The 18,222-nt window shown below is 60.2% G+C and overlaps 1 protein-coding gene across 1 annotated transcript in view; it reads right to left on the bottom strand.

Annotated features, from left to right (window-relative positions):
• Window positions 1–2,299: 2,299 nt before the first annotated feature.
• The window catches only part of SND1 (staphylococcal nuclease and tudor domain containing 1), a 501,059-nt gene continuing 485,136 nt past the window's right edge, over window positions 2,300–18,222 (bottom strand). Inside the window, exons 18-24 of the mRNA XM_077837914.1 lie at window positions 14,434–14,575; window positions 6,855–6,978; window positions 4,828–4,897; window positions 3,889–4,002; window positions 3,342–3,545; window positions 2,947–2,991; window positions 2,300–2,670 (exon numbers count right to left, since the gene is read on the bottom strand). Coding sequence (XP_077694040.1) covers window positions 2,605–2,670; window positions 2,947–2,991; window positions 3,342–3,545; window positions 3,889–4,002; window positions 4,828–4,897; window positions 6,855–6,978; window positions 14,434–14,575 — 765 coding nt within the window. The 3' untranslated portion in view covers window positions 2,300–2,604. The remainder of the gene's footprint in view (window positions 2,671–2,946; window positions 2,992–3,341; window positions 3,546–3,888; window positions 4,003–4,827; window positions 4,898–6,854; window positions 6,979–14,433; window positions 14,576–18,222) is intronic.

Here is an 18,222-nt window from a genome sequence, read left to right as displayed (position 1 = left end):
TGGCTGGCTGGTTTGGTTTGCCTTGATGTGCACAGAAACCCCAGCCTTGGGCTGTAACTGCCCTGCTCGAAGCAATTTGTCCTGAACTGGCACTCTCAGTTGGGTCCCACAAAGCCAGCATCATTACAAAAGCAAATAAGGAAGTGTTATTTACTCCTTCCCCAGTTCCACCTCAGCTCCCTCCTAAAGTCAGGCCATGCTGGTTAGGCCTTCTCCTTCCCCGGGGTCACCACATGAAATTAATAGGCAGCAGGTTTAAAACAAAGAAAAGGAAGTATTTCTTCACAGAACTCAGTCAACCTCTGGAACTCCTTGCCAGAGGATGTTGTGAAGGCCAACTCTATAACAGGGTTCAAAAAAGAACTAGATAAGTTCATGGAGGATAGGTCCATCAACGGCTATTAGCCAGGAGGGGCAGAAATGGTGTCCCTAGCCTCTGTTTGCCATAAGCTGGGAATGAGCGACAGGGGACGGATCACTTGATGATTCCCTGTTCTGTGCATTCCCTCTGGGGCACCTGGCATTGGCCGCTGTGGGAAGACAGGACACTGGCTAGATGGACGTTTGGTCTGGCCCAGTGTGGCTGTTCTTTTGAGTCTATCACTCTAGGGCAGGTTTTCTAACCCTTTAATTATTCTCATAGCTGAACCCTCTCATTTATCAACATCCTTCTCGATTCGTGGACACCAGAACTGGGCACAGGATCCGAGCAGCGGTCGCACCAGTGCCAAGTGTAGAAGTAAAATCACGTCTCTGCTCCTACCTGAGATGCCTGTTCATGCATCCCAGGATCACATCAGCCCTTCCGGCCACAGCCTGACCTGGGAGCTCCTGTTCAGCTCATCATCCACCATGGCCTCCCAAATCTTCTCCAGAGTCCCCCATCCTGTAAGCGTGGCTGCACGCGGTGTTCCTAGATGTACATTGACATCAGAACACCCAGTTTGCTGACGCCCACTGTACCAAGCAGCGCGGATCACGCTGTATCGGTGACCTGTCTCCTCACCAATTACCACTCCTCCCATTTGTGTGTCATCTCCACACTTTACCAGTGATGAGTTGATGTTTTCTTCTAGATCGCTGATAAAAGTGTTAACTCGCACAGGGCCAAGGACCAAGCCCTGTGGCCCCCCAGGCACGCACCCGCTTGCTTGTAAGGGTCCCCTAACAATGACAGCGTGAGACCTGTCAGCCAGCATTTAACCTGGGCCAGGTTCATTGTTTAGCATTCTAGTTTCCTAATGAAACTGTCATGTGAAAGCAAGTCCGAGACTGCACCGCAGGTACCAGCCACCTTCACCTGCTGCTCCCGCCCCCGTAACCCCTCCAAAGAACAATGCCAGCTCCATCCCCATGCCCCCAAACTGATCTGCATTCATCGCATCACCCTCCCGTCATTCTTTATTAATCCAGACCCTTACCAGCTGCTCCATTTCCGTGCCCGGGATCGATGTCGGACTGACAGGCCTGTAATTACCTGGGTCACGGCTTTGCCCTTTCTAACTTTGGGCAGGGTAGTGCCCAGCAGGGTGGGAGGGCCAGGGGGGCCATGAGGCTCGGGGCCAGGCGATGGTGGTGGGGTGCCTGGCACTGGGGTGCAAAGTGGGGGACACAGGCAGGAGGAGGGCTCCTGTGTGGGATCAAGGCGCTCAGGGAGGAAGGGGGTCGGCGTTTCAGGAGAACATGGCAGGGGCTGGACTAGTTCCCTTGTCCGCCCCAGCCCATGACCCCCTTGGCTCGGGCTTCCCCTTGGCTCTGTTCTCCCAGGGTGTGGCATGGCCACCCCGGGAGGAGGAAGGGAGGCAAATAAACCCCTGACTCACCCTGAATGAGGCCAAGCTCCTCGGGACATCTAGTGAGTTAGACCGGGGGGACCCCAATGGGCAGGGAGGGCCAGGGGCACCCACCGAAGGGGGATGGGTGCAGAGCCATGGCACAAGGGGAGGGCAGGAGAAACGGGGAGTCAGCCTTGGAGCCCTGCCCCACATCACAGCTGGGATCCCCCCCAGTCCACACAGGACCTGACCCCCTCCCGAATTGGTGTAAGCCTGGCATTTCCCAGCTCAAGGGCCCTTCTCCCCCGGACTCCTGGGTTCCATCCCTGGCTGCTCACAGGTGTGCCTGTGCACAAGGCCAGGCCCCCTAGACTGCCCCCTCGGCCATGCGCCCTCAGCCCAGACCCTCCCAAGCCAGCCCCCCTCTCCGCGCCGGGCCGGGAAACTGGAAATGGCCCTTTGTACCTAACTGAGGCCCCGGCTCCTCCCCACGCCGGCGGGCCCTGGCCGCAAAGAGACAGGGCAGCACTCGACTACTTTATTGGGCCTCCAAAGCTTTAAATACAGGCCAGAGCCGGCTCCGCGCAGGACAGAGGCAAGGGCAGATCCCCTGTTTGTCGGACTGGGGCGGGGGGCCAAGATCCCCCCCCCCCGACCCCCACCCCCAGTGGCTCACTGCCCGGGTCGTGGAGCCGAGGCGAAGGGGGGCGGGGCGATGTAGAGCCAGGCCCCGGCCCTGCGGTGACATGACGGCTGGCGGTGCTGGGGAGGAGATGAAGGAGAGACGGCGGCATGGTGGCTGCGGTGGGGCCGGAGCCCGGGGCCTCCCCTAGCGGCTGTAGCCGAATTCATCCGCGTCGTCGGCTCGGAAGTCGCCATAACGCCACAGATTCAGCTGCAGGGGAGAAGGGCAGAGGTGAGAGCCGTGCTGGGCCGGGGAGAGGCCTCCTGCTCCCCCTCCGCCCTGCCCCACAGGCCCCCCTGCCTGGCTGCTCCCCCCAGACCCTCCCACTGTGTTCCCCACCCACACAAACCTGACCCCACCCCAACCAGCCTTCAGGCCTCCCCTGCAGAGCAGGAGCCAGCACTGGCCCTGCTCCAGCTGCCCTGGGGCTGGGGGACAGGCCGCTGCGAAGCCTGATCTGGGCCGGGCGCAGGGGCCTGGACTCACCCGGTTGGTCTTGGCCAGCTCCTGCGCGTTCAGGTACTCGGTGATCTGCACGAGACAAAGGCCGTCACGGGGGGTGGGGATGCTTCCCTCCCGCTGGGCCTGGCCCCACCCGAGCCATGCCCCCCAATTGCCCGCCGTGCCAGGTCACCTGGGGATTCCCGGGGCCGGGGAGCTCAGCAGCGAGATCAGAGTGTGGGGGGCCTGAGTCAGACAATTCCCGTCACCCCCAGTGAGCGTGCGTGCGTGCGTGTGTGTGTGTGGGGGGGTGTCAGCAGGAAATCTTCAAAGCCCGGGTCAGGCTCAAGTCGCGGTTCCCCCACATTGGGCCAGAGCCGCAGGCCAAGCCCATGGACCCCCCATCCTGCTCCCGCTCCACAGGGGAGGGGTTCACGTACCACTTTCTGGAACTGCTTCTCCTTCCGCGCCTCCACCATGACCAGCCCCTCCTTGACCAGCCCCAGCCCCACGTCGCCCTTGGAGTCGGCGAACTGCAGGGTGACTTGGGGGCAGCTGGGCCCGAGGTGCTCCACGTTCAGCAGGCACTGGGTGTTCTGGATGTCCCGGACCACGCTGTCCACCGCGTCAGCACGCGCGTCATCCTGGAACAGCCAGGAGAGAGACCGTCGCCGCAGGGCTGGGCACGGACGATGCGCGTGGCCGGAGCCGTCATCGGGAGCCAGGCCCGGTACTGAGCGCACGGGGGCAGTGTGGAGTGTGCCGGAGGGGTGTGCAAAGCCGGACAGAGAAGGGGAGGGACGGCTGGACAGAGATGGACACATGGAGAGAATGGCTGATGCGATCGGCCCCTCCCTGGAGTCGGGAAGAGATGTATTTTGCCTACTGTGGGCAGCAGGGCTCTGGGCAGGTTGGGTCCAGGCCCTGCGCCTATGGGGAGCCCCACCCCTGCCCCACCCCCTGGGATCCCTGCCCCTGCATACTTACATCCTGTGGCACCTGGATGAAGGCAAACTTGTACTCGATGGCCTGGGCGGGCAGGATGCGGGTGCTGAAGGCAGGCGGCAGGGTGCCCAGGCGCGTGGAGGGCAGGGTCTCCTTCTGCACAGAGAGCAAAGGGACTGTGGGGTCAGGGGCCCCCCAGGGCGGTGGGCGCTCCGGCACGGCGGGCAAGCTCTCCCGCTGCATGTCATGGCAGCGCAGCAGGGCCAGAGGATCTCCCCCCACTGTGTGAACCGCGCCCGCGCAGGATGCCGAGCACCTAGCCCGGCCGAGGCGGGGACCCGAGTGTGGCAGTGAGGGGAACAGCCAAGCCGCGCCTGCCCCGGGCGATACACAGCAGGGTGGGGGCAGGGAGACCAGTGCTGCTTTACCCCCAGCCCGAGGATCTCAGAGCTTGGGTGCCAGGTGGGTGGGCAGGTTTCCGACCCTCTGCACTGGAACCATGTGATCCCCGCGCCCGCGTTCCCGTCTCAGCTCGTCCGCTGGGGCTGCTGCGGCTTGGCCCTTCGTCAGCTCGCTGCTGACACCCGCACCCCTAAGCTCTCCGGTGGTGGCTGGGGAGGGAAAGCCGCCGAGCCTAGGCACCGAGCCGTGGCAGATTGCCCCGCAGCCCCCAGGCCCAGACACAGCTGCCGGGTGCAGGACTCGGCCTGGCCATCGTGCGATGACCCCGGGAACTGACAGCAGGGTGCGGGAGGGGAGCCAAGCTTTGGCAACTGCCAGCCCAAGGCTGGGGCTGAGTGGGCAACGAGGGGGCCTCCTGTGCACGGCTCTGCCCTGCGGATCTCAAAGCGCCCAGGTCTGGTCGTGCTGGAGGCAAGCGGCCCTGCCGCTGGCTCTGCTTAGCCAGGCCGCTGGGGTGGTCAACGTGCCGGCGGCCGCCCAGCTGGCCACGGTGTCCCCATGGAGGGGCCAGGTACTCACGTTGCCGTAGTCGATGTAGAAGATGTGCACCCTGGCTGGCGACTCCACCTTCTCCACGCGGGCCCGGTACCTGGCCAGCAGGGAACATGGGTGAGAACTAGCCCCACGCGCCCCAGCCACGCAACAGACAGGACCAGGCCAACGGGACCGAGAGAGACCGACTGGGGCAGAGAGCCCCCTAGACAGACCCCGCAGTGGGCTCCGGAGGTCCAGCCCGAACCCAGCCCTGCTCAGACCCCCCAGCGCTGCCCCTCCCCTGCTGTACCTGCCCCCTGGCCAGGCTCCACGCCCAGATGAGCAGCCAGCCCAGCAGCCGAGAGGGGAGGAACAGATTAATGGGCCCTTGGAGCATAAAGCACCGCGACTAATGAACAGATTGATGTGCGCTGCTTAAACCAACACGCTCGCCATGGAGTAATTAGCCGGCAGATCCGGCTGGGGCTTTGCACCGACAGAGATGCCCATGGTGGGACAGACACCTCAGCTTTGCCCTACCACAGAGCCAGGCTTCTTCCCCCTGAGGCAGCGGGAGACAGAACCGAGAGCCTGGCAGCCACTGACTGTGTGCTGGGCCTGGCGCACCCCGCGTGGCTCTCCGGGAGCCGGGCACGGAGTCCCTGCACTGAGCCCCCCGGGAGAGATCTGCACCCCAGTGCAGGCCTCCGGAGCAGCAGCTGATTCCAGGGGGGCAGGCGCAGAGCCCCTCGCTGAGCGCCCCCTCCTCACCAGGCGGAGGCCTGGGCCTGGCAGAGGAAACCCCCACTGGCCTTCCCTGTGTGTGAGAGGAAACAGCAGCCTCCACCAGAGCCCCTGCCGAGGCCCCAGCTTTGCTCAGCGCCCAGCAGGGGGCGATGCCCGCCAGAGGGGGCTGCAGGAGCCAGTGCAGATAGAATGGGGGCTGCCCTGCTGGAGCGGGGGGCGAGGAGGGTAAGGCAGGTTGGAGCAGAGATGCCGCTGCTGGGGGTTCAGACCAAGGCACAGCTGAGCGCCCCCCCGGCTCGTGCTCCGCCGCATGGGGCGGTGGGAGGGGGTGCAGCTGGCTGGGACCCGCAGTGCCGAGGTGTGAACACAGCTGTCCCACAGCATCAGCAACGTCAACGCCACTCACAGCTGCCCAGGTGCTGGCAAGCTCCCCGCCTCCCCCAGCTGCCCAGCACACTCGGGGGCTGCGTTTCCCATCTGTCTGTTCCCCCCGGCAGCAGGAGGGTGGGTCGGGGCTTGCGGCCCCCGGAGGGGGTGGGAGCAGCCTAGCAGCCAGGTTGAAGGTGGCTTCTCCCTGCAGCATGGAGGAGGGTCCTATCACCAGCGAGCTCTATGGCCGTGCCACGCCGGGGCAGGGCAGTGTCTGGTGGTGCCATTCAGGGCCAGGTCCCTTCCCAGCCTGCAACCAGCCTGGCCCCAGGGTTGGAGCGGGCACCATTCCTGGGGGCAGAGGTGTATGTGCACTGAGAGCCTGCTCATCTCAGGGACGTGGGCCCCGGGCCGGCTCTGCTGGGCATGACTGGCTGTGGCTGCTCGCTGTGACCTGGATTCCACTGCCACCCCACAGAGAAAGCTGGCGTGAGGTCTCTCCTCCCCACTCAGAGAGGTGCGACCCCCACCACAGGCATTCTTGGCACCAGTTCAGTTCTACCCTCCCCCCGTCCCCGAGCTGCCCTGGCTCTTGCCTGCCAGCGATCCCCCTGCTGGGCCTGGGGCCAGCGATTCCCAAACCCTCCCATCCTGCCCTGGGAGGTTGCAGGGTGAACAGACACGGCTGGGATGGGGACAGCCCTCCTCCTGTGTCCACCCCGCCCCGTATTACTGCACTGAGCCAGCACCCCCTCCTGGGCTAAGGCCCAGCCCTGGCTCCCGGGGCACTATTCTCAGGCATGGCATTCAGCAGGAGCTGGTGTATCCAGCGCATGCCCAGCGGCGCTGCAGCCAGAGCCCTGCCCCCACGTCCATGGGGAGAGGACGCCCCCCAGCTGGCCACGTGGCTCCGTGCCCGGCCCAGGGACTGCTGTGAGGGCAGCTCTGTGGCTCACCATTCCCCATCCACAAACTTAGCGATGCAGTAGTCCCCGCGGCGCGGCATGTAGGACCCTTCCACGGGCGGGTGGCTGGCGATCTCGCTTCTCATATTCTCCATCAGCTTCTCCAGCTGGGTCCCTGCAGGGGGAGAGACCTGGTCAGGCAGGGGGCACCTGTCAGAGCCAGTCCAAGGGCCAGGCTGCCTGGGCACTAAGTGCAGAGCGAGCGGCCTGGCTGGGTTTAATTAGAACATAACATAAGAACAGCCAGACTGGGTCAGACCAAAGGTCCATCCAGCCCGGTATCCTGTCTACTGACAGTGGCCAATGCCAGGTGCCCCAGAGGGAGTGAACCTAACAGGTAATGATCTAGTGATCTCTCTCCTGCCATCCCTCTCCACCCTCTGACAGACAGACACTAGGGACACCATTTCTTACCTATCCTGGCTAATAGCCATTAATGCACTTAACCTCCATGAATTTATCCAGTTCTCTTTTAAACCCCGTTATAGTCCTAGCCTTCACAACCTCCTCAGGCAAGGAGTTCCACAGGTTGACTATGCACTGAGTGAAGAACTTCCTTTTATTTGTTTTAAACTGGCTGCCCATTAATTTCATTTGGGGGCCCCTAGTTCTTATATTATGGGAACAAGTAAATAACTTTCCCTTATTCACTTTCTCCACACCACTCATGATTTTATAGACCTCTATCCTATCCCCCCTTAGTCTCCTCTTTTCCAAGCTGAAAAGTCCTCACCTCTTTAATCTCTCCTCAGAGGGGACCTGTTCCAAACCCCGAATCATTTTAGTTGCCCTTTTCTGATGCCAGTCTATCTTTTCGGGGATGAGGAGACCCCATCTGTACGCAGTATTCAAGATGTGGGCCTACCATGGATTTATATAAGGGCAATAAGATATTCTCCGTCTTATTCTCTATCCCTTTTTTAATGATTCCTAACATCCCGTTTGCTTTTTGGACTGCTGCTGCACACTGCGTGGACGTCTTCAGAGAACTATCCACGATGACTCCAAGATCTTTCTCCTGATCAGCCGTAGCTAAATTAGCTCCCCGTCATATTGTATGTACAGTTGGGGTTATTTTTCCCAATGTGCATGACTTTACATTTATCCCCATTAAATTTCATTTGCCATTTTGTTGCCCAATCACTTAGTTTTGTGAGATCTTTTTGAAGTTTTTCACAGTCTGCTTTGGTCTTAACTATCTTGAGCAGTTTAGTATCATCTGCAAACTTTGCCATCTCAGTGTTTACCCCTTTCTCCAGATCATTTATGAATAGGTTGAATAGGATTGGTCCTAGGACTGACCCTTGGGGAACACCACTAGTTACCCCTCTCCATTCTGAAAATTTACCATTTATTCCTACCCTTTGTTCCCTGTCTTTTAACCAGGTCTCAATCCATGAAAGGATCTTCCCTCTTATCCCATGACAACTTAATTTACGTAAGAGCCTTTGGTGAGAGACCTTGTCAAAGGCTTTCTGGAAATCCATAGAGAAAGAAAAGGAGTACTTGTGGCACCTTAGAGACCAACCAATTACATGTGGATTCATTTAAGATTTTTATTTCACTTGATTCTACATTTTTTTTCACATATAGTGCCCCCCCCCCCCGCATGACCTGTTCTGTCCTTCCGATATATTTTGTACCCCAGAATGATTGTCCTCACTCCACCAGGTTTCTGTGATGCCTGTTATATCAATATCCTCCTTTAACCAGCGAGGTTAATGACCAGGGAGGAGTATAAAAATATTGCTCAGGCATGCGGGAGTGAAATCAGGAAGCCCAAATCACACCTGGAGTTGCAGCTAGCAAGAGATGTTAAGAGTAACAAGAAGGGTTTCTTCAGGTATGTTAGCAACTTACTGAATGGGGGAGGCAACCTAGTGCAAAGGATGTGAAAAAAGCTAATGTACTCAATGCTTTTTTTGCCTCTGTCTTCACGAAGAAGGTCAGCTCCCAGATGGCTGCACTGGGCAGCACAGCATGGGGAGGAGGTGACCAGCCCTCTGTGGAGAAAGAAGTGGTTCGGGACTATTTAGAAAAGCTGGACGAGCACAAGTCCATGGAGCCGGATGCGCTGCATCCGAGAGTGCTAAAGGAGTTGGCGGATGTGATTGCAGAGCCATTGGCCATTATCTTTGAAAACTCATGGCGATCAGGGAAGGTCCCAGACGACTGGAAAAAGGCTAATGTAGTGCCCATCTTTAAAAAAGGGAAGGAGGAGGATCCTGGGAACTACAGGCCAGTCAGCCTCACCTCAATCCCTGGAAAAATCCTGGAGCAGGTCCTCAAGGAATCAATTCTGAAGCACTTAGAGGAGAGGACAGTGATCAGGAACAGTCAGCATGGATTCACCAAGGGCAAGTCATGCCTGATTAATCTAATTGCCTTCTATGACGAGATAACTGGCTCTGTGGATGAGGGGAAAGCAGTGGACGGGTTGTCCCTTGACTTTAGCAAAGCTTTTGACACTGTCTCCCACGGTATTCTTGCCAGCAAGTTAAAGAAGTATGGGCTGGATGAATGGACTATAAGGTGGATAGAAAGCTGGCTAGATTGTCGGGCTCAATGGGTAATGATCAATGGCTCCATGTCTAGCTGGCAGCCGGTATCAAGCGGAGTGCCCCAAGGGTTGATCCTGGGGCTGGTTTTGTTCAATATCTTCATTAATGATCTGGAGGATGGTGTGGATTGCACCCTCAGCAAGTTTGCAGATGACACTAAACTGGGAGGAGAGGTAGATACGCTGGAGGGTAGGGATAGGATACAGAGGGACCTAGACAAATTGGAGGATTGGGCCAAAAGAAATCTGCACTTGTCCTTGTTGAACCTCATCAGAGTCCTGCACTTAGGACGGAAGAATCCCATGCACCGCTACAGACTAGGAACCAAATGGCTCGGCAGCAGTTCTGCAGAAAGGACCTAGGGGTTACAGTGGACGAGAAGCTGGATATGAGTCAACAGTGTGCCCTTGTTTCCAAGAAGGCCAATGGCATTTTGGGATGTATAAGTAGGTGCACTGCCAGCAGATGGAGGGACGTGATCATTCCCCTTTATTCGACATTGGCAAGGCCTCATCTGGAGTACTGTGTCCAGTTTTGGGCCCCACACTACAAGAAGGATGTGGAAAAATTGGAAAGCGTCCAGCGGAGGGCAACAAAAATGATTCGGGGGCTGGAACACATGACTTATGAGGAGAGGCTGAGGGAAGTGGGGATGTTTAGTCTGCGGAAGAGAAGAATGAGGGGGGACTTGATAGCTGCTTTCAACTACCTGAAAGGGGGTTCCAAAGAGGATGGATCTAGACTGTTCTCAGTGGTGGCAGATGACAGAACGAGGAGTAATGGTCTCAAGTTGCAGTGGGGGAGGTTTAGGTTGGATTTAGGAAAAATTTTTTCACTAGGAGGGTGGTGAAACACTGGAATGTGTTACCTAGGGAGGTGGTGGATTCTCCTTCCTTAGAGATTTTTAAGATCAGGCTTGACAAAGCCCTGGCTGGGATGATTTAGTTGGGGATTGGTCCTGCTTTGAGCAGGGGGTTGGACTAGATGACCTCCTGAGGTCCCTTCCAACCCTGATTATTCTATGACTATGATTAACATGAGGCAGTCTAGTTCACCCATCTTATTATTTAGACTTCTAGCATTTGTGTACAAGCACTTTAAAAACTTGTCACTGTTTATCTGTCTGCCCTTTTCTGATGTGTCAGATTCTTTGTGTGAATGTTTCTCGTCTCATCTGGCCCATACTTTGTCCTCTTCCATCCTCTCCTCCTGACTAAACCCTAGAGAATCTCTATCAATAGACTCTCCTCTAAGAGAAGTCTCTGTCTGATCCACGTGCACCTCTGCAGCCATCGGCTTTCCCCCATCTCTTAGTTTAAAAACAGCTCTGCAACCTTTGTAATGTTTAGTGCCAGCAGCAGCCTGGATCCACTCTGGTTTAGGTGGAGCCCATCCTTCCTGTATAGGCTTCCCCATCCCAAAAGTTTCCCCAGTTCCTAATAAATCTAAACTCCTCCTCCCGACACCATCGTCTCATCCACGCATTGCGACTCTGAAGCTCTGCCTGCCCACCTGGCCCTGCGCCTGGAACTGGAAGCATTTCTGAGAACGCCACCCTAGAGGGCCTGGATTTCAGTCTCTTTCCTAGCAGCCTAAATTTGGCCTCCAGGACGTCTCTCCTACCCTTCCCTACGTCACTGGTACCTACATGTGCCATGACCACTGGCTCCTCCCCAGCGCTCCACATAAGCCTATCTAGATACCTTGAGAGATCTGCAACCTTCGCACCAGGCAGGCAAGTCACCATACGGTTCTCCCGGTCATCACAAACCCAGCTCTCTATGTTTCTAATGATCCAATCTCTCATTACTAACACCTGCCTTCTCCTAATGACTGGAGTTCCCTCCCCCGGAGAGGTAACCTCAGTGCGAGAGGATACCCATCATCATCTGGAAGGAGGGTCCCAACTATGGGAAGGTTTCCCTCTGTTCCCGTTAACTGCTCTCATTCTCTGAGCCTTTCATCCTCCTTAACAGCGCAGGGGCTGTCTGACCGGAGGTGGGACAAATCTAGTGTGTCCTGGAAAGCCTCATCAACTTACTTCTCTGCCTCCCTTAGCCCCTCCAGTTCCGCCACCGTGGCCCCAAAGCCTGTACATGGTCTCTGAAGGCCAGGAGCTCCTTGCACCGAACGCACACATATGCCACCCGTCCACCGGGCAGGTAATCACACATGCTACACTGAATGCAATGAACAGGAGAGCCCCCACTCGGCTGCTGGGCTTCTGCCTGCATTCTCTCCTACAGCTGCCTGGGTTAATGATAGGGTTTTGGTTTAAATCAAGAAGTTTTGATTATAGTTTAGTGTAAAGGTTTTAAAGAATGGCAAGTGTACCTCACCCCCTTCCCACTCCCCTGCCAAACTCCCTCTCGAAACTCCCTGTTAGTGGCCCCTGGTCGCACGCTCACTGCTTGATAAAGCCCGGCCTCCTTGATAGCCCCGCCCCCGACTAAGGCTCAGCCAATGAACAGAGGCGTCTAGATTTCAAACCTTGTTTAGAAGCTCACAGCTTCCAACTGCCGGCCACAGCACACGGTCCTTCGGACAGACAGACAGACAGACAGACACAAGCTCAGCACCCAGCACGTAAGCACCAAACACAAACACACTGCAGACAGCCACGCGGCGGAGCTCGCGGTGCCCCCGGTAACCCCGGCCCCAGGCCGCCTTGCACCGATGCCGCGGCGGCTCCTCACAGGGCCAGACCCTCCCGTCTGACGCATGACGCAGGCATGGCACTGCCCCGAACCAGAGCAGAGCCACCCTTCGTTTCCAAATAACGCCCCCCGAGCCTCGGTACGGTATTCCACTGATTATTTACCCTCCCTGTTCAACCGCCCAAATTGGTCTTGCTGCAGCTTCCCGCCCTGGGATCGCGTTCGACCTCCCTCTGCTAGGCCGACGAGCCCCTGAGCAAATACCTGTCCCCAGGTAGGTGCCGACAGACTGGGATCAGGTCACCCCTTCACCGCGTCTCTGTGATGCTGAACAGCCTGAGCTCAAGCCTCTCACTCCAAGGCAGGTTTCAAGGCCTTTAATCCAGCGCTCCCCAAACTTTTCACGGTCACGCCCCGCTTTACCCTTGTCCGCACCCCCCCGCCCTCTTGGGAGCCAGGAGCAGGGACACGGCTCGGGAGGGGAAGAAGGCGCAGACAGAGGTAAGGGGGCCGAGGCTGGGGCTGCAGCTGGGGGTGGGTCTGGGGCCAGGAATGGAGCCATGGTCTGGTCCAAGGCTGGGACCAGGAACGGAGCCGTGGCTGTGGGCAGGGCTGTGGCGGGGAGCGGATCTGCAGTCGGTGCGAGGCTGGGGCTGGGGGCATCGGGAGCAGAGCGGCAGCTGTGGGCCAAAGCTGGGCTGGGGCTGGGGCTGGAGCAGAGCTGGGGGTGGAGCAGGGCTGGGTGCCACTCCCACCCCTCTGTGACGAAGAGGGACTGTTCTTAATGTTTCCTCTGAATATTGTGGGGGTGCCTCAGTTTCCCCTAGGCAGTTCTTAAATATCTAGGTGGTGGGATAAGGGTGTATGTTCATTACAGAGCCCTAGGTGTGTGCAGGGGTCTGGACACAGAGAATGGCCAATACCCTGTTTCCTGGCACCTGGTGGCCTGGTCCTTCCCCCCTGCAAGGTGAGAGCTAAAGGGTTGGAGAACAAAGGGATCCGGTAACCTCCTGGCCCAAGAAAGGGACAAAGCCCAGAGGAGGGGGGGCTGGAGGGAGAGTCAGTTTGGGGCTGGCTGGGGACGAGGAGTGAAGTGCAGACTCACTGCCCCCCAAAATGGACCCAGCTGAGGGGTCCTGTTCTCTGCACCTACAACCTCTGTTTTAGACCATGTTCCTGTCGTCTAATAAACCTCTGTTTTAATGGCTGGCTAAGAGTCCTGTCTGCGGAGTTGGGGGGCAGGACCCTCTGGCTTCCCCAGGACCCCGCCTGGGCGGACTCGCTGTGGGAAGCGCACGGAGGGGCAGAGGAGGCTGAACGCTCCAAGGTCAGACCCAGGAAGGTGGAAGCTGGGTGAGCTGTGTGTCCTGCAGACAGGCTGCTCACAGAGAGGAGACTTCACCCGAGTCCTGCCTGGCTTCGTAGGGAGCAGTTCCAGAGCATTGCCCCGGGACTCCATGACACCCCCCTCCTGGGTTCTGGTTCCTGGCTCTGGGGAGGGAAGTGGGGTCTAGTGGTTACAGCAGGGAAGTCTGGGAGTCATGACTCCTGGGTTCTATTCCCAGCTCTGCCAGGGGTCGAGCACACCTCTCGCAGGGCTGGGCCTGGCATCTATTCACTGAGTATTGGGGTGGCACTGCAGGGCTCCATTGCTGCGCCAGGCCGGCCCCGGGATCCCTACAATCATCACCTCGTAATTAAACAGGGTGGGGGAGGAATAGCGGTATGGAGGAAGCAGAGCGGCAGCACCCAGGCTGCAGGGAGACGGCTGGACAGACCGGGCAGCTTCTGGGGAGCTGGAGCCTCGCCCCCGCTGGCCAGAGGAGGGGAAGTAGCTGAGCTGCTCCCCGTGGCCCCAACCCCATCACCCGCCCTCCCCATGAGCCTGTCCTGCCCCATGGCCATCCCCGGCTCTGCTGCATGGCCCCTCATGTAGCCAGTGCCCAGGCGGGCCAAGCTGCAAGAGGAGCTGGTGCAGCTACGGGCATGAGCGTGGGGAGAGGCCCCCATCCAGGCCTCGCTCGGCGGCTCCACTCGTTACTGAGGGCCTGGTGCTGCCCCACACCCTGCTGGCCACATGGCCTCACCCGGCCCAGCTGGGCAGGGAGCAGTGGAGATGCCGGGGGGGACGGGCCCTCTGTGACTCAGCTCTGATTCCTCATGGCTGGTCCCTGAGCTCGCAGCTCCCAGCCAGACGGGAACAGCTGCCCACAGGCCCCAGAGGAAGGAGAGGGGAATGGGGTCAATCCTGCCCCACTGGGGAATAGGTCTCCCCGCAGCCTTGTCCCACCCCACTGCGGTTACACGATCGCCCCCCATGCCCCAAGGCTGGGCTCGGGAGCCGCCCCGCACCTGTCTCCACGTCCTGCACGTAGAAGTGCAGCTCGTCGGTGATCTCCGTCACGAAGACAGGCTTGTAGCTGGTGGTTCGCGCCTTCTCCTCCAGCACTGGCATCACCTCCTCCGCCGGCGCCTCCTCATACTGGGACCAGACCTGCCGGGGAGAGGAGACTGGGGCTGAGAGACGGAGCGGGCGAGGGGCACTGAAATGGGATCAGAGTGTCAACCCGAGTTGTTCTCCACGGGACCCCCCGGCCCAGCGCTGACCCAGTGCACCGTGCAGCCTCTGCTCCCGGGAGCCCAGGGCTGGCACAGCTGGAGTCCCATGGGGCTCCCCACACAGCTATGCAACAGCCCTGCCTGGGACCCCACTGTGTTCTAGGTGGGGAAACTGAGGCACAGGGTGCGTGAAGGGCTCTCTCCACGGGCTCAGAGCACTGCTGCAGCAGCACCAGGAACTGAACCCAGGAGTCCTGACTCCCAGCCCTCTCGTCTAACCACTAGACCCCAGTGGGCACCTGGAGAGCTGGTGCAGGGAAGGGAGCCAGCCACAACCAGCGTGGCCGACTCCCTCCCCACCCCGCTGCCACTAGGTGCGGGTTCATTCCCCAGCAGGGCAGGGCCCAGATACTGGGAGACACAGCCCTGCCTGCTACGGACTCAGCCACCTCTCCAGGCTGGGGTCCTGTCTTATTTCTGGCACCAGATTTTCCCAGAGCTGATGGGCCCATCCTGCAGCCCGCCAGGTGTCCAGGCCTTTGACGCTTCAGCCCCGTGTGTGGAGAGGTCCGCCTGTCTATTAACCCAAACCCAACGCACTCCCCCCAAAAAGACTGGGGCTGTCCCTGGCCGGGGGCCAACCGGACCAACGTTGGTGCATGCTCGGGACCGTACGGGAACTGGCAGCCTCAGGGCCACCCGGGGAGCTCAGAGGGGAGGGCTCCTAGCACCGGTGTGTTATTAATCATCCAAAGCTCCCTTTCTCTGGGCCAGACTCTGCTCCGGCTTCACCACCTGCTCCTGGGTGACTCTGGATTCACACCAGATGCAGCAGCCCATGGCCTGGAGCCACCGGGAGGGGGAAGGACCCTGGGGTAGCACAGACCAGATAGACAGGGCGCAGCACGGGCCCCAGGGCATGGCCAGGCAGCTGGGAGATGCCGGAATGGCAGTACCACCCTACCAACCCCGGCTGGAGCCAGTGCGGCTCAGGTGCCCTGCAAGGGGCAGTGCCCAGCCAGCCCGGCCCATGCCCACGTCCTGGGAAGGGCGCAGCTGTCGAGCGGTGACCTCTCCTCGCCCCGCCTGGCGCTCCCCTAGCCCTGCGCTGAGCGGCACCGTCACCCCGGCGTTCAGGATGGCAGGAACGGGCTGGGACGCTGATTGGACGTGACAGCGTGTCAAGTCCAATCCAGTCGCTCGGAGGCTGAACGAGCAGCGGGGTCTGTCACAGGCGGCCAGCGACACAGGCCAGCCGAGTTTGCGGGCGCAGCAGAACGCACACACCCCTGCTGCCACGGGGAGCAGAAACCCCCCCACGCTCGTCTACGCAGCAGACAGGGTTGGGGGCTGAGATGAGGGAGCAGCTGCCGGGGAGCAGACCCCAGCTATCCCGGCCCCACATCCAGTTGCCCTCGGGAACGGCACAGACTGGCTCCCTGCAGAGAGCGGGTGTGTCCCCAGCCCTGGACGGAGGGGGCACCCAGAGCCTGCAGGCCATGCAGCTGGGTTACCGGCACGGCCAAGTTGGATGGAGCTGCCCCGGCTCACGGCAGTGAGGAAGGATCGGATCAGAACCAGCCTGAGCAACAAGAATGGATCAACCTGACACATGGACTGACCTTTCTCACTCCTGGCAGACCACTGGCCAGCCCAGACAGCTCCGCACAGGCTGGGGGCATGCCATGGACACCAGAGACCAGGCTCGGGCAAAGCAAGAAGACCAGCGAGCGAGCTGCAGCCCAGGGTGCCACCTGGGGCCACGGAAAGGGCATGGCTGGCGTGGCCCCCCTCAGACACCAGTGTTGGGGCAGGGGAGCAGCCAGGCAGACGAGGCGCCTGCTTCGGACCGGGACCTGCTCTGCAGAGCGCCGCATGCCCGTGACGGGGGCTCTTTGGAGCCACCAAAGCGCTGCCCCTCCGAGAGGGAGATGCCCGTACCTAGGCACGCAGCCACCTCTGAGAACGGGCCTGGAGTGACCTGCCACAGCCCCTTGCTGAGTCAGCCGCGGCACGAAGAACTCTCCCTCTCCACCCAGCACCGGCAGGAGCCCTCCCGCTGGAAGCCACCGCAGGGCCCCTGTGCGCTGACACCACGGGGAGACGCCGCTGGGCACAGGCAGGACGGGTCCCTGGGCCGAGTTCTCACGGGCTCGCAGTGCCCTGGGCTGTGCACTTCCCTTCACTCAGCTCCTTCCAGCCCCCTGGCTCAGCGTCCCCCACCTCCGGCGCTGAAACATGGCACCTCCGGCAAGGCTCCAGGCACCCCCAAACCACGGGGTGGCCATGCTGCGCTCACCCCACCCAGCCCCTGGTCACCCCATCACTGCCGTGCTCAGAGAGGCGCCGGACCCTGGCCACCCATGTAACCGGGGATGCCTCGCAAGCCCTCTAATTCAACCATCTTCCCATGAGCAGCCCAGGCTGGATCCAGGCTCAAGGCCTCCGTGGCTCGGACGACAGCTGCTGGCTCAGTCACGTGGCGGGAGCTGCCGACTGGACACGGTGCCTGGCACCCTGGAGAACTGGTCTGTGGGAAGGGGGGTTAACCAGGAGGGAGCAGGGACAGAGCGCCCCCTTGCCAGCCACACCACGGGGGCACGGTGACAGCAGGGAAAGAGGAGCTGCCGTATGGCAAGAAGGCAGCTGAGAACCAGGAGCCGTTGGCTCCCGGCACGTGGGCTCCCTGGCGCATGAACGTCCCAGCTCACGGACCGAGGCAGCCACCATCCTGGGGAGGAGCTGACAGCGGGGCACCCAGCCGGGCCTTGCGTCCATGGCACCTGAACCAGGGCACTGGTCTGCCGGGGGAGCCAGCACCTCCCGCACCTACTGCCTGTCCTCCCGCCCTGGGCCAGAGGGGGGTCATTCCAAGCTGCCCCTGGGTTGTGAGGGGCTCCAAGACCCAGGCTGGAGGAGCGACGTGATCAGTGCTGGTGAGATACCGTGGTGACAGGCGGGCACCTCCCAGGACAGAGAAGGGGGCGTGGGCATCTGGGCGAGTGGCGCCCATCACAACCGAGTGCTGCGGGCTGCCGGAGCTACAGCCCCTGGGGTCCCATGTCTCCTGCTGGCGCCACGGCTGCTCAGGCCTGACTGCATGGGCAGCAGGGGACCCCAGCTCCACTCGCCCGCCCAGCATTGGGCTCTGTCTGGCCGGGGGAGGAGCCCATCCGCCGTCTCCCGAGAACAGAGCTGTGCTGCCCCAGGCCTGAGGCCCTGCACACAGACACCGAGCCCGGGCGGCCCGCGGGGCACGACGCATGCAGAACCCTAGAGGTGGGGGACAGCAAAGCCTGACTCTTGCTCCCCAGAGCGCTCCCCGCAGCGCATAGCCCAGGGCTCTGCCCAGGCCGCACCCAGGGTCAGTGGCACACCCTGGGCTAGAACCCAGGAGTCCTGACCCCATTTCCACACCCCCCGCAACCCACAGACCCCCGCCCTGGCCCAGAGTGAGGAACCCAGGAGTCCTGACCCCACCCCCAACGCACTAGAACCCACTCCCCTCCCAGACCGGGAGAGAACCCAGGAGTCCTGGTGCCTGCTCTAAGTGCTGACCCGGGAACACAAACCTGACACGCA

Source organism: Eretmochelys imbricata, chromosome 1 (genome assembly GCF_965152235.1).
Source record: "Eretmochelys imbricata isolate rEreImb1 chromosome 1, rEreImb1.hap1, whole genome shotgun sequence".
Classification (NCBI taxonomy): Eukaryota; Metazoa; Chordata; order Testudines; family Cheloniidae; genus Eretmochelys; species Eretmochelys imbricata.
This window is presented reverse-complemented; position numbering and strand designations above follow the sequence as displayed.